The 15820-nt window shown below is 44.8% G+C and overlaps 2 protein-coding genes across 6 annotated transcripts in view; one reads left to right on the top strand and one right to left on the bottom strand.

Moving 5' to 3' along the window:
• The window catches only part of LOC129836334 (stromal membrane-associated protein 1-like), a 44634-nt gene extending 33676 nt beyond the window's left edge, over nt 1-10958 (top strand). For all 5 annotated transcript variants that reach the window (XM_055902367.1, XM_055902369.1, XM_055902368.1 and 2 more), the window contains 3 exons: nt 3514-3727; nt 5684-5997; nt 9422-10958. In XM_055902367.1, the coding sequence (XP_055758342.1) occupies nt 3514-3727; nt 5684-5997; nt 9422-9559 (666 nt within the window). In that variant the 3' untranslated portion in view covers nt 9560-10958. The remainder of the gene's footprint in view (nt 1-3513; nt 3728-5683; nt 5998-9421) is intronic.
• LOC129836335 (galactosylgalactosylxylosylprotein 3-beta-glucuronosyltransferase 2-like) overlaps nt 10838-15820 on the bottom strand; it is a 39619-nt gene continuing 34636 nt past the window's right edge. Inside the window, exons 3-4 of the mRNA XM_055902370.1 lie at nt 15546-15694; nt 10838-13250 (exon numbers count right to left, since the gene is read on the bottom strand). Of these exons, the coding sequence (XP_055758345.1) occupies nt 13164-13250; nt 15546-15694 (236 nt within the window). The 3' untranslated portion in view covers nt 10838-13163. The remainder of the gene's footprint in view (nt 13251-15545; nt 15695-15820) is intronic.

The raw sequence follows: 15820 nt of genomic DNA, 5'->3' as shown, positions 1-15820 counted from the left end.
CACATCTGCACTGTTTGCACATGGAAGGAATCCAGACACACAATGAAAGAATACACATGAATACACACTTTCCTACTGGCTGCCTATGGTTGGTTTGTGCTACTGGTTTGAGCTGTGGTACACACACCCACAAACACACAGCCATACACTAGACAGCATTACTCTGCTTTCCCTCCACTATCAACCAGGATTCTGGTGTGGATTCTATCTCCAGTATGTCAATTCTGAAAATGTGATTACAGATCTCCATGACCTGGGATTTGTGTTATCCCCAGCTTTTCAACCAACCACCCTTTTTCCCTCTGAATATTCTGGAATAACACAGGCGGAGAGATGGTGTTCTCCCACCTGTCGGTTATTAGTCTTTCAAGCTGCCCCCCCCACCCCCACACCCCTCTTCCTTGGCCAGGTCTGTGCTCAGTAAAATAACCCCCCCCTCTCTCTCTTCCCTGGCCAGGTCTGTGCTCAGTAAAATAACCCCCCCCCCCCCTCTCTCTCTTCCGTGGCCAGGTCTGTGCTCAGTAAAATAACCCCCCCCCTCTCTCTCTCTCTATTCCCTGGCCAGGTCTGTGTCCAGTAAAATACCCCCCCCCCCCCCCCCCCCCCCCCCCCCTCTTCCCTGGCCAGGTCTGTGCTCAGTAAAATAACCCCCCCCCCCCCCCCCCCCCCCCTCTTTTCCCTGGCCAGGTCTGTGCTCATTAAAATAACCCCCCCCCCCCCCTCTTCCGTGGCCAGGTCTGTGCTCAGTAAAATAAACCCCCCCCCCCTCTCTCTGTTCTGTGGCCAGGTCTGTGTTCAGTAAAATAACCCCCCCCTCCGTACACATACCGTATTACGTGCACGCACATACACACACAACCTTCTGCTCAGTAGGATTGTCGGCTGCAGATGGTGTATCAGAGGGGGGTAGTGTGTGTGTGTGTGTTCTGCCAGAATCGGGCAGGCTGGAACACACGCTGCTAAGTATTTGTGGGTCTGAATGTAGAAGTATATGAATACTGACACGGTGGGAAAAGGCTGTTGAATGGAAATGCCACTTCTAATTCACAGCTTTGTGGAGAATCAACAGAGGGGAGTATAACACGGATACTGGTGTTAGAGTGGGAGTCCAGCCATGCACAGATCTGTGTGTTGTGTGCATGTCTGTGTCCACTATGTACAGTCCCTGCTGATTTTCTTCCACTACCATCTCTTTATTCCCTCCACATTGACCAGACACACACCCCTCCCTCCCTCTCCTACTCTTATATCACTAGTGATCCAGAAGGCAGTCAGACAGAAACACACATCTAACGTTAGGGAAACGCTTCTTTTTGGGCCACATGCAAATGCCTGGGTATTTATAGCACACTGATACATATTGCAACGCTCCAGAGCCTGTCACCTTCATCTGTCTCGGCCCTAGTATAGTCTGTGTGTGTGTGTGTGTGTGTGTGTGTGTGTGTGTGTGTGTGTGTGTGTGTGTGTGTGTGTGTGTGTGTGTGTGTGCAGACAGTAAAAGGTCACGCTCATGAATAGTACACGTTTGTGTGTTTAATCACCACTGTCTGTCTCGGACTCAGTTTGTCTGTTTGTACGAGGCCATGTGTACAGGTGTGTAAGTATGAGTCACTGCTTTTCTACTTCGTTCCCCCCTCTTTTCTCCTGCTCCCTCGTTCCCCAGTCAGAGAGACTGCAGAGAGACTGGGAGAGCAGCGCCGCCTGCTAAGCAGCCGAATGCCACCACACACAGAGCCCTTCCTGTGGCGCGTGTGTACATGCGCGTAAAAGCTCCGTCATCGCGCAACTTCCCTCCCGTCTCGCCTTATTCATGAACTGACTCCCTCCTCTCTCCCTTCTTCCCTCCTCTCTATCGCTCCTCTCATTTCCCCTGTCCTCTCCCCGTTCCCTCTCTTCCTCATTGCAGCCTCTATCTTAGCCCTTCCTACGCACATACACATATTTTACGCCACCCTTTCTCCATCCCCATCCATTAGACTTAACGGGTGTCTGTGTGGGTAGGTATGTTTGCGTATTTAAGCCCTGACACTCGTGGAAATTGGGCCAAATGGAACCTTTTCTAACAGAATAACTATATGCATGACCATGGTAGCAATTGAAGGTGAACACTTTGGAGATGATGGGGTTTTTATCAGACCAAAGGTGAGGACACCACAGTTCACAAGTCCGAATCCAAACATCACACTGTTGATTTGATGTGCATTTTTGTTCAATAATGAAATCTGAAAATACTCTGGATACATCCAGTAACATCACAAATATTCATTGACATTTTGGAGCAGGTGCCAGATAAGAAAAGTGATTAGCAGGGTTTGAGTTAGAGAACTAACTGGTGTCTCCAAGTGGTCACACACCTTTCAATGTACCTTTTGACTCTAGGAAAGGACCTTAACTATAAGGTGCTTTTTCTGAGCTCCTAGCTTTTCTGTTGCGGAACTGAAGCAAGGACACTTGTATTATTTTGTTTGGAACACAGCCCTGCATCCGCACCTTAACACAATTACTGTTGTTTTTTTACGCAAACCGTTATCTATCGCAATCTGGGTCAGGTGGGCATAATTTGAAAGTGTATTCTATTGCCAAGATAGCTAGCTAAGTTCTAAAATAAGATCTTACAGTGTCAGGCTTTCCAAAGGCACTTCAGACAGACAGATTGTCATGTTGGTGCACACAGACAGGAGTCATGCCTTCATGTACGTGTTCCGTGGCAAATTATCTTCACAATACGACAAACAGGCTCGTTGTGTTCAGGACAACCCAGGACGTAACGCATGTCATCCTTGTAACTGGATCAAATATAGTGATCGTAAACGTTGATACTGTAAATGACATGAGTTTTCAAATATGGAAACGTGAAGTGCACATTTGGACTCATAGGTGTGTGGTTTGCTTGTATGACATCAAAGCGGTATTTATTATAGTCCTCAACATCTCATCTTTCAGAACACATCCACTCAGAAAACAAATGGGTAAAGGAATTGGGGGTAACTTCTTGTCACGTGCGGTGCTCAAGTTTATAAATGCTGTCAGTCAAAACCATTATAGCACGGTGGGCTCTGTCGTCATATATAGCATGTTGCTGTACCGCCAACGCATTCCAATTTAAACGCTTATCAATGACAAAATCTGCCATTTTCAACATGTATATGCGATGACGGGGGCTGTGACAACGGTTAAAAGGTTTTATAAAGGGTGTGTGTGTCTTCTCAGCCTCGTTCTCGCTCTATTCATCTCTCTCTTCTGCACCAGTCTAATTCATATCATCCATCTCACTTAAGGTGACAACACCTCTTCTCTTCCTTTTATTTGTCTCTCTCTCTCTCGCTCTCTTTTTTTTTAAGCGCTGCCTGTCAGTCGTACTACCTCTACGTTGTGAGTGTATGCATGCATGTATGTGTGTTTGTGCATTCTGCTCATGCAGGTTGGCTTCAGTAAATCAATTTGGCCATAGATCTATCTCACAAACACACACACACATTCTCTCTGTTCCTATGCGTTGTTCTGTCCCTCCAGGCGGTCTCCAGTGCAGCCCCAGGCGCCCCAGCAGTAGCGGCGTCCGCGGGGGGATCGGGGGGTGCTGCTGGCCCCCAGGCTAATCTAGACCTCTTCAGTGAGAAGAACAGTAGCAGCACCAAGACGGAGGAGGGGGCCAAGAAACCCCTCTCCAAGGACTCCATCCTCTCCCTCTACAGCAACACCACGGTCAGCCCACAGCCTGCTGCCCCAGGTAATGCAACATACAGTACATACATACATACATGCATACATACAGTTGAAGTCGGAAGTTTACATACAGTTAGGTTGGAGTCGTTAACTTGTTTTTCAATCACTCCACAAGTTTCTTGTTACAAAACTATAGTTTTGGCAAGTCGGTTAGGTCATCTACTTTGTGCATGACACAAGTCATTTTTCCATTCATTTTTTACAGACAGATTATTTCACTTATAATTTACTATATCACAATTCTAGTGGGTCAGAAGTTTACATACACTAAGTTGACTGTGCCTTTAAACAGCTTGGAAAATTCCAGAAAATTATGTCATGGCTTTAGAAGCTTCTGATAGGCTAATTTACATAATTCGAGTCAATTGGAGGTGTACCTGTGGATGTATTTCAAGGCCTACCTTCAAACTCAGTGCCTCTTTACTTGACATCATGGGAAACTATAAAGAAATCAGCCAAGACCTCAGGAAAAATAATTGTAGACCTTCACAAGTCAAGTTCATCCTTGGGAGCAATTTCCAAATGCCTGGAGGTACCACGTTCATCTGTACAAAAAATAATAAGCAAGTATAAACACCATGGGACCACGCAGCTGTCATACCGCTCAGGAACGAGACGCATTCTGTCTCCTAGAGATGAAGGTACTTTGGTGTGAAAAGTGCAAATCAATCCCAGAACAACAGCAAAGAACCTTGTGAACATGCTGGAGGAAACAGGTACAAAAGTATCTATATCCACAGTAAAACGAGTCCTATATTTCGGCATAAACTGAAAGGCCGCTCGGCAAGGAAGAAGCCACCGCTCTAAAACCGACATAAAAAGCCAGACTACGGTTGCAACTGCACATGGGGACTTTTTGGAGAAATGTTCTCTGGTCTGATGAAACAAAAATAGAACTGTTTGGCCATAATGACTATCGTTATGTTTGGAGGAAAAAGGGGGATGCTTGCAAGCCGAAGAACACCATCCCAACCGTGAAGCACGGGGGTGGCAGCATCATGTTATGGGGGTGCTTTACTGCAGGAGGGACTGGTGCACTTCACAAAATAGATGGCATCATGAGGAAAGAAAATTATGTGGATATATTGAAGCAACATCTCAAGACATCAGTCAGAAAGTTAAAGCTTGGTCGCAAATGGGTCTTCCAAATAGACAATGACCCCAAGCATACTTCCAAAGTTGTGGCAAAATGGCTTAAGGACATCAAAGTCAAGGTATTGGAGTGGCCATCACAAAGCCCTGACCTCAATCCTATAGAAATTTGTGGGCAGAACTGAAAAAGCGTGTGCCAGCAAGGAGGCCTACAAACCTGACTCCGTTACACCAGCTCTGTCAGGAGGAATGGGCCAAAATTCACCCAACTTATTGTGGGAAGCTTGTGGAAGCCTACCCGAAACGTTTGACCCAAGTTAAACAATTTCAAGGCAATGCTACAAAATACTAATTGAGTGTATGTAAACGTTTGACCCACTGGGAATGTGATAAAAGCTGAAATAAATTATTCTCTCTACTATTATTCTGACATTTCACATTCTTAAAATAAAGTGGTGATCCTAAAACATGGAATTTTTACTTGGATTAAGTGTCAGAAATTGTGAAAAACTGAGTTTAAATGTATTTGGCTAAGGTGTATGTAAACTTCCGACTTCAACTGTAGCTGAGTGAACCTATTCCTTATGTAGCGTTGCTGCAGGAGAAATCTAGTGGAGGTAACCTTGAGAATGCATTTCCTCTGCTGATATTAAGTGTTGACCCAAATGCTTTCTCTCTGTGTGTGTGTGTGTGTGTGTGTGTGTGTGTGTGTGTGTGTGTGTGTGTGTGTGTGTGTGTGTGTGTGTGTGTGTGTGTGTGTGTGTGTGTGTGTGTGTGTGTGTGTGTGTGTGTGTGTGTGTGTGTGTGTGTGTGTGTGTGTGTGTGTGTGTGTGTGTGTGTGTGTGTGTGTGTGTGTCATATCCTCCAGCTGCTGCTATGTATATGGGCCAGCCTCCGATGCAGCAGTTCCCCAGCCAGCCCTCCGGACAGCCTAACTTCCAGACTTACCCAGGAGCGCCACCCACAACCATGACGGCCTGTGTTATGCCCCAGGGAGGAGGAGCCATGATGGGGCAGAACTCTGGCATGATGGTCGGTATGGCGATGCCCAACGGCGGTTACATGGGTATGCAGCAAGGCATGATGGGGCCTCCGGGCGGAGCTATGCCAGCGGGGGCGGGGACTCCCCAGATATACGCCGCCATGCAGCAGCAACAGCAGGGCCAGTGGAATGTGAACCAGGTAATAAACACATACACACACAGTGGGTGAGCATGTGTGAAATTCTCTTCTCATTCCCCCCTCTGTGTCTCTCTCTGTAGCTTTACCCGACCTCTGTGTGTGAGCATTGTCATTTTCCTGACGACTGCAGGAGGTTAATGAGAGATCATAAATCACTGTGCTCCCACTGACAACACATCAAACACACACACACTGCCTCGGTGCGGTACATGATATGGTCGTGTGTGTACTGTAATGGGTTCAGGGCGTGCTGTTGGGCTTTTAACCTATGGGTGGGGGTTGGGAAGGATGGTTGGTGGGGGGGGCTACTCAAAAGTGCTCTCGAATCATTAGGCTTGTCTGGGCTACACACACAAATACACACACACACATCTCAGACAAGCCGATAATTCTACTGCTGCAAGGGCATTTCTAATGGATTAGATAGACTGGACAGTGGCAGGAGAGGCAGAGGAGAAATGGGCAAGGGGGATGGGAGGGAGATGGACTGACTGAGGACTAAAGAGATGAGAGGAGGGTATACTCTATCCGGTCCTTTACACATGCAGTAAGAAATAAAATTCCAGTCATCTGATAGCAAGCCAGTAAATACCAATTTCCAGTCATTGCGCTAATGCTAATTAGCAGTGGCTCACGTATCTACCTCTAAATGACTTCATACTTCTGAGCTGTCTTGTATTATTCACGACCATAATCTAGCCTGGGCTAAAGCAAGGAAATATTGTTCTGATGCTGATTGGCTTATTTTTAGGCAGTTACGAAACAAGTGTTCTTTTCTTCTAAGGGAGGCCAAGTCTGAATATTTTATGTCTGTTACCACTGATAACCTGAATGACCCTAGAAAGTTTTGGAATGCTATTAAGTCTATGTCTGGTAACAGTAATGTTAATGAATTACCGTCATGTGTTTTGAAGGACTCTGTTGCTATATATGACAAAACTGAAATTCTGAATTGTTTCAATGAGCACTTTGTATCATCTGGTAGGCTGTTTGATTCAGTGTCCTCTGTCTCTGTATAACCCTGTGTGGATGAACCAGTGTCCTCTGTCTCTGTACAACCCTGTGTGGATGAACCAGTGTCCTCTGTCTCTGTACAACCCTGTGTGGATGAACCAGTGTCCTCTGTCTCTGTACAACCCTGTGTGGATGAATCAGTGTCCTCTGTCTCTGTACAACCCTGTGTGGATGAACCAGTGTCCTCTGTCTCTGTACAACCCTGTGTGGATGAACCAGTGTCCTCTGTCTCTGTACAACCCTGTGTGGATGAATCAGTGTCCTCTGTCTCTGTACAACCCTGTGTAGATGAACCAGTGTCCTCTGTCTCTGTACAACCCTGTGTGGATGAACCAGTGTCCTCTGTCTCTGTACAACCCTGTGTGGATGAATCAGTGTCCTCTGTCTCTGTACAACCCTGTGTGGATGAATCAGTGAGAGCTGGTCAAACTTTTAGCTTTTTGCCATTCTCAGTGCAGGTGGTACATAAAGCCCTGAAATCCTTAGATAAAAGAAAGCCTGCAGGTCCTGATCTTTTGGATCCCTGCTTTTTAAATCTGGCAGCTGGTTTCATAGCTGAACCACTTGCATATCTGTTCAATCTAACCCTGGAATGTAATGAAATTCCAAAGATCTGGAAATCAGCATTTGTCCTACCACTTTTAAAAGGGGGAGATCCAACTCTTTTAAATAATTATAGACCAATCTCAAAGCTGTCACCCCTGGTGAAAATACTTGAAACCCTTGTAAGTGAACAGCTAAAATAGTTTTTATTTACTAACTCTATTTCATCATGTACCAATCGGTCTTCAGGAAGAAGCATAGCACAATTACAGCAGCCATGAAGGTTTTAAATGATATCACTGAAGCCCTTGACAAAAAACAGCACTGTCTCACTTTTTATTGATCTCTCTAAGGCTTTTGATACAGTTGATCATGCTATACTAAGGCAGAGATTGTTGAGTGTAGGTCTTTCGGAGCATGCAGTTGCATGGTTTGCTAACTATCTGTCTGATAGAACTCAGTGCACTCAATTTGATGGGCTTATGTCTGTTAAATTGTCTGTCCTTACTGGTGTGCCCCAAGGCTCTGTACTTGGTCCTCTCTTATTCACTATTTATATAAATGACAAAAAATGTGCAAAATGCACAACTTCACTTTTATGCTGATGATACTATTATTTACTGTTGTGCCTCGTCTCTCACAAAAGCTTTCCGAATTTGCAAACTACTTTTTATACTGTGCAACATACCTTGTCAGTTGAAGCTTATCCTCAATACTGACAAACTAAACTAATGTTGTTTTCTAAAGCAAGAAATAGATCTCTGAACCTTTCACCTATTACTACCTGTCAGGGCAATGAGATTGAGGTTGTAACCTCTAATAAATATCTTGGAATTCTAATTGACGACGGCCTCTCTTTTAAATTGCTTATTCAACAACTTACAAAAAAATTGAAGCTGAAATTGGGATTTTATTTTCGGAATAAGGCCTGTTTTTCTTTTGAAGCCAGCATGAGGCTAGTATCAGCTACATTTATGCCTTTACTAGACTATGGGGATATTTTATATATGAATGCTTCCGCTCAGTGTTTGAGATCAATTGACACTCTTTACCATGGCACTTAGAGATTTATTTTAAACTGCAAAACCCTTACGCACCACTACACTTTGTATACCAGGGTTGGCTGGCCTTCTCTAGTCACTCGTAGGCTCAGTCACTGGTATACCTTTATTTACAAAGACATTTTGGGTTTACTACCATTTTATTTGGACATTTTTATTGTTCAGAAATGTCTCTTCATTCACAGGACTTTATCCTGCTAACTGTTCCAAATGTCCGAACTGAATTTGGTAAAAGGGCTTTTATGTACTCTGCGCCATCGTCTTGGAACACCTTACAAAATACTTTTAAACTGGAAGAACTTGTCCCGATTTGGTGTTTTTAAATCACTGATGAAGCATTTTGATGCTGATTCCCTGACCTGTCAATGTTTTTAATTTGCTGTTTTGATTTTGTTATACTCTTGTGAATTCAATGGTTTTTACTAGATTACTTGTAGTTTTTCATGTTGTTTGTCTGTAATTTTTGTGGTGACTTGGTGCTGCCTATCTTGGCCAGGATGCTCTTGAAAAAGAGATTTTAAATCTCAATGAGCCCTTCCTGGTTAAATAAAATTAAAAAAATAAAAATACTAGACACAGAGACATAAAAATGGTATCCACAAGTTCATCGGACTCTGGGGAAAGTAGATAAAGGGCCTCATTATCAAACTCCCGAAGTATCCCTTTAAGCTGGTTGTTGCTGTCATTCTAGAATTGTCTAAATGGTTTGTCCAACCCTCTAACGGTCTCTATTTTCTCTGCCCCTCCCTCCTCTCTTTCTCTGCCTCTCTCACACACCATGTCTCTTTATCTCTTATCTCTCTCAGATGACCCAGCAGATATCGGGCATCGCCATGAGTGGTGGTGTGGCAGCGCCACCCGGCTTTGTTCCACCAGGTGCTCCCATGGGTGGGGGGGTGGGTCCTCCCTCGGGCCAGACCCTCAGTACCCAGCTGTGGAAGTGAGGAAGGGGAGGGGGGAGAATGGGAGAGGGAGGCAGAACAACCACGTCAACCCAAATCTCCTCCTTAACCCTCACTCACCAACTGCAAAACAGGAAACAACGCACATGGGTCAGTCTATGGACTGCTCCACTGTTCTCCCTCCTCTCCGTTTATCATTCCTTTAGAGACCCCTCTCTCCCTCTGTGTGCTGAGGGTCAAAGGGCAAGGGGGCGGAGTCTCGGGTGAAAACAGACTGGCAGCTGTGTGTTCATCTTTTTACTTGGGACTTTTACTTTCTTCTTCTTTTGACCTTTTTTTCTTTTGTTAAAAAAAAACATATTGGTGAAAGAGAAAAGCTGCTGGACCGATAATACAAGCGTCTAATAATAATAATATATCATTACCAAAACCGATAGTGAGTAAATAGATATTTAAATGGAGAGATATGGATAACATGTTGGTGACCACCCCACCCCCCCAATCAATATCATGTGTGTATATTATACTGTGCTCCCCTCTGTGCATTCAAAGCTCCTGTAGCAAGACATTGTATGATCCAGTACTGTATTACTGTATGTGTGTGAGATATAGCCCCCCCCCAGTGAGGTTGTGTTCTGCCATCTTACTGTGGTGTTTTGTTGTGTGCAGAACAAGAAGAAGCACAGATCTGTCTGATTGACACTATAAAGCCAAGCCATACTGGGCTGGCCTGGTTACGCATCCACCATAGTTGCTGGAAATGACAGTGAAAAGACTATATTATCTGAGCCAGCACAGTATGGTTCGGGGTGGCCATTTAGTGTGAATCAGGCATTAGTTTGAGGCAAATAAACCTGGACTACAGTCGGTGGGGCAGGGAGCTTACATGAAATGGGAGGGGGAGGGGACCAGAATACGACAAAGAAAGAGATGATGCCAGTGGTGACATAAAGCTCCAGATGATTCAGGAAGTGTGTTGACATTGGGAGCCTAATGGAGCTGTCAGGGATTGGAACAGTTGGCTTAACATCACGTGTGCTTACTTCCTGGCCTCTATGATGACATAATCTCGGTCTAATCCTGCTTTATGTCAATTTATAGATTCTATAGTGGGGAAAGAAGGTGAAGAAATACTGCAGGGGGAAATAGGTGGTGCACTAGGAATCAACAAACAATAGATCAAACACAGACATTCCGTGTTTAGTGTAGTTCTAAGCTGGAGATTCTATCCACATACAGGGTCCCTGCCATGTGATAACAAGAGAACACACACTCAAGAGAACACACACACACACACACACACACACACACACAAGATAATTCATACACACAGCATGTCCTCCAGGTTTATTTCTAGTGGTGTTTACATTTTCTGGTGCCTAGTACAGAGAGAAATGTTATTTCCGTGCATTAAACAGTGAATAGCCATGAACTATTGTGACCATTTTTGTCCAATGACTCTTTTATTGTGAAGTTGTTTTTTCTTTTCTTTTTCCTGCTTTTACTAGAGGGTCATTTGGAATAAAAGTTGTACTCCTGGAGTTTGTCTCTGTGGTCCAGTGTGTCACAGACCCACAGACACTTGAGGACAAGAAAACCAACCGGAATGTTAGCCGTGCGTAGCGGGTTGGCCGTCCGGTCGCCGCTGACCACAGAACATCGGAAGATATTTTCTGTTCATTTCCCGACGATTGTGCATGTCGAATGGCCATCGTTAGTCGACACCCAGCAGGTGATCTACTAATCACGGCCCATGTTCTTGTTGGTGTGTCTTTACAGACATACACACACATTGTTCAGTTTCATACTCACTGATCTGGTGCACACACAAACTCAGCAAAAAAAGAAACGTCCTTTCACTTTCAACTGCGTTTATTTTCAGCAAACTTAACGTGTAAATATTTGTATGAACATAAGATTCAACAAATGAGACAAACTGAACAACTTCCACAGACATGTGACTAATAAAAATGGAATAATGTGTCCCTGAACAAAGGGGAGGTCAAAATCAAAGTAAGTCAGTATCTGGTTTGGCCACCAGCTGCATTAAGTACTGCAGTGCATCTCCTCATGGACTGCACCAGATTTGCCAGTTCTTGCTGTGAGATGTTACCCACTCTTCCACCAAGGCACCTGCAAGTTCGCGAACATTTCTGGGGGGAATGGCCCAAGCCCTCACCCTCCGATCCAACAGGTCCCAGACGTACTCAATGGGCTTGAGATCCGGGCTCTTCGCTGGCCATGGCAGAACACTGACATTCCTGTCTTGCAGGAAATCACGCACAGAACGAGCAGTATGGCTGGTGGCATTGTCATGCTGGAGGGTCATGTCAGGATGAGCCTGCAGGAAAGGTACCACATGAGGGAGGAGGATGTCTTCCCTGTAATGCACAGCGTTGAGATTGCCTCAAATAACAAAAAGCTCAGTCCGATGATGCTGTGACACACCGCCCCAGACCACGACGGACGCTCCACCTCCAAATCGCTCCAGAGTACAGGCCTCGGTGTAACGCTCATTCCTTCGACGATAAACGCAAATCCGACCATCACCCCTGGTGAGACAAAATCGTGACTCGTCAGTGAAGAGCACTTTTTGCCAGTCTTGTCTGGTCCAGCGACGGTGGGTTTTGTGCCCATAGACGACGTTGCCGGTGATGTCTGGTGAGGACCTACCTTACAACAGGCCTACAAGCCCTCAGTCCAGCCCCTCAGCCTATTGCGGACAGTCTGAGCATTGGAGGGGTTGTGCGTTCCTGGTGTAACTCGGGCAGTTGTTGCCATCCTGTACCTGTCCCGCAGGTGTGATGTTCGGATGTACCGATCCTGTGCAGGTGTTGTTAGATGTGGTCTGCCACTGCGAGGAAGATCAGCTGTCCGTCCTGTCTCCCTGTAGCGCTGTCTTAGGCGTCTCACAGTACGGACATTGCAATTTATTGCCCTGGCCACATCTGCAGTCATCATGCCTCCTTGCAGCATGGCTAAGACACGTTCACGCAGAGGAGCAGGGACCCTGGGCATCTTTCTTTTTGTGCTTTTCAGAGTCAGTAGAAAGGCCTCTTTAGTGTCCTAAGTTTTCATAACTGTGACCTTAATTGCCTACCGTCTAAGCTGTTAGTGTCTTAACGATCGTTCCGCAGGTGCATGTTCATAAATTGTTTATGGTTCATTGAACAAGCATGGGAAACAGTGTTTAAACCCTTTACAATGAAGATCTGTGAAGTTATTTGGATTTTTACAAATTATCTTTGAAAGACAGGGTCCTGAAAAGGGGATGTTTTTTTTTTGCTGAGTTTACATACACACGTACATGTAGACAGACAGTCTTGTTTAGCCTGCATACTTCATAGGAAGTCACTTTTTATAAGGGACTGGGCCACATTGCAGTACGAGAGCAGAGTCCCCTGGGAAAGCAATGGTCACCCCAGGGCATTATGGTCCCCTTTGAGGTCCGGGATCTCATTGAGCCATTCACAACATTCAGGCAGCAGTTCCCATCCATGCAATTGGTCCAAAGTCCTGTCCATCATAGTGTAATCCATATCAAGGTTATGGTCAAGCAAGGTGATGTCAGTAGTGTAGTTCAAGAAATTACTGTCAGTCTGTCTGACCAATGAGCTTGCTTATTCCTCCTTGGTTATCCCACCCCTTAGACCTCGATAACCACACTGTCCTGTCGATGTCTGGGCTCGTTGCCCAGATTCACCTTCTCTGTACGAGTGTGCCACACCAACACCTGAGAGAAGGGGAGAGAGGGTTAGTGTGTGTGTTCTCTGATGAGCACACACCAGATAGATGCATAACTTACACTATATCACTGAACCAACTATGAAATGGAATGGTGCCTTTGTTAAAATATTCAAGAAAAAGCTTTTTGTGGCAGAAAGGGAGGGAGTGGATCAGACCGAATAGACTGATAGTTCTACCTTTTACATGGAAAGTGCCTCACTTCTATTTCCAACCCAGTAATTTGTGTTCACACACATACACAGTGATGGATGGTTGGTGTGCAGTGCCATCCGTTCCCGGCTCCACTCAGGTGGAACATGTCCTTTCCTGCACACGGGGCTGCTAATTGGGCCGTTTTGCATATCTAACGAGACAAATGCTGCAGCCAGCGAAGCAGGCATAGGTTTTTGTTCATTCTATTGTTCCTCTCCTAAATCCCTTCCCTCTTATTTCACCTCTTCCCTTCTCTCCATGTCACTCTCATTCTCTCTCATAAAATTCTGCAATATTCTAGTCTGGTCTGTAGTGCCGATTTGAGGTAGAATCTAAGGTAGAACCCATCTGTAATAAAATGTGAACGGTTGAGGTAGAATCTAATTAAAACCCATCTGTAATAAAATGTGAACGGTTGAGGTAGAATCTAATTAAAACCCATCTGTAATAAAATGGGAGGTTGAGGTAGAATGTAATTCGAACCTATCTGTATTAAAATGGGAGAGGTTGAGGTAGAATCTAGTTAGAACCCATCTGTAATAAAATGGGAGAGGTTGAGGGAGATTTGGGGAGGTTAAAGGCAGTCCAATCTCTATTGGCACCGAAAGTGCTGAGTTGACAGAGTGTGCAGAGCACCCTGTGCCAGTGTGTCTAGTAGTTAAAAGACAGTCTGACTCCATGGCAGTACATCTCCTGTCTGCTCTCTCTCCTTCCAAATTGGATTCTCCTTTGTCTGTCTAAAATATTTTCATCTTTCTCTCTCCTACCTAATTTTCTTCCCTATCTCTGTCTATTTATTTCTCTCTCTCTTCTCTCTCTTGTTCCATCTCTCCTTTAACCCTCCCTTCTTCCTTCTCATCTCTTGTCTCTACTCCAAGTTTTTAGCAGTTTGAGCATTTGTTTCCAAGGATGAAGTTAGAGAAGTTTTGTATTTCCTCCCTAATGCTTAAAGGAGCCATCCACAGTTGCTACATCTATTTGGACTTAAAAAATGAATGACATCACATTGGGCAAAAACTGGCTGAATCAATGTTGTTTTCTCCTACTTTCAACCCCAAAAAATCAATGTGATGTTGTTGACTCAACGTGGAAAACTGATTGGATTTGCATAAAGTAATAACGTAACGGCATTTCGTCTTTTTTTAACCCAGCTTTTAAGCTAAATCCAATGATATGGTGACATTTGTTGTTGATTCCACATTGAATTCACGTTAGTGGACAACTCAACCAAATGTAAATCAAAACTGGATTCTGAACTGAGGTCTGTGCCCAGTGGTTTTTACCCATTGATTCTTGAAGAATATAACTTAGAAATGCTCCATGGGCTTAGTTTAACTGTCACACCCCATCATAACCCAGAATGTAAGCTCGTTTTACTCCAATGTTTGTAAACAAAGTACATATCGTCTCAAAAAAATGGCGAAAACTATCAATTTTATATTATGCTGTGTTAGCTGTGTCTATGAATTTGAGACTGGTTACATTTCTCCAGCCCTCTCCCTCAGCTTTTTACTGAAACGGGGGCGGGGGAAACACTTTTATTGTTTCAATTGAGAATTTCCCCTTTAAGGTTAGCATGTGGGGCAGGTAAGCTGACCCTAGATCTGTGCCTAAAGGCAACTTTTACCTGGGGTCCAGTTCAACGTTTGCTACGTTGCATGATGGTTTGTACAAAATGACACATTTCCCCAAAACGTAGCGCACCGTTCTGTCGTACTGCAGTGCTGGGTTGTTATTAGTGATGATGTCACGTACTGCTGGCGATATGACCGGGGTGGGTGATAATGGATGATGTCACATCCTGCTAATGGTATGTATTAATATCAGCCTGCAGCGGCCCCATTAAACTAATGGGCTGATAATGATGATGACTAACAGTGTCATGAGCTGTACAGGAGAGGAGGGAGGTAGCCTAACTGATGAAGAGGGGACACACAGATGCTATATTAGGAGATGGCGCTTCATCACAACTAAAAAAATCTCACTGTCATGCCAACTTGTTGTTTTGACCAATTAGCAAGGCTTTGGGGTCTGATATGGGGTTAGAGGTCAAGGATTAATGGGGTTTCCACAATGATGGCCTACTCACCCTAGTGCAGTTGTTGGCTTTGGGCTCCAGCTCCCCCACCTTGGTGATCTGTTTCAGGAAGTCAGACTCCTGCATGCCAGGCTGGGAACCCCTACGCTTGAACAACGCCCGTGGGCTCCCCAGGACCACTTGGAGGTTCACTGCAAAACCTGGAGAAAAGGAAGAGGAAGAGGTTCATATGCCTGGTCAGATGATTATGTCTCACACATCATATGTCAATCTTGGGATCAGTTAATTCCTTGCTTTAATCATCCTGGAAGTAACTACATATGACC

The sequence above is a fragment of the Salvelinus fontinalis genome, chromosome 37, assembly GCF_029448725.1.
Source record: "Salvelinus fontinalis isolate EN_2023a chromosome 37, ASM2944872v1, whole genome shotgun sequence".
Lineage (NCBI taxonomy): Eukaryota > Metazoa > Chordata > Actinopteri > Salmoniformes > Salmonidae > Salvelinus > Salvelinus fontinalis.
Note: the sequence above shows the minus strand (reverse complement) of the source record. Positions and strands in the feature narration are given on the sequence as shown.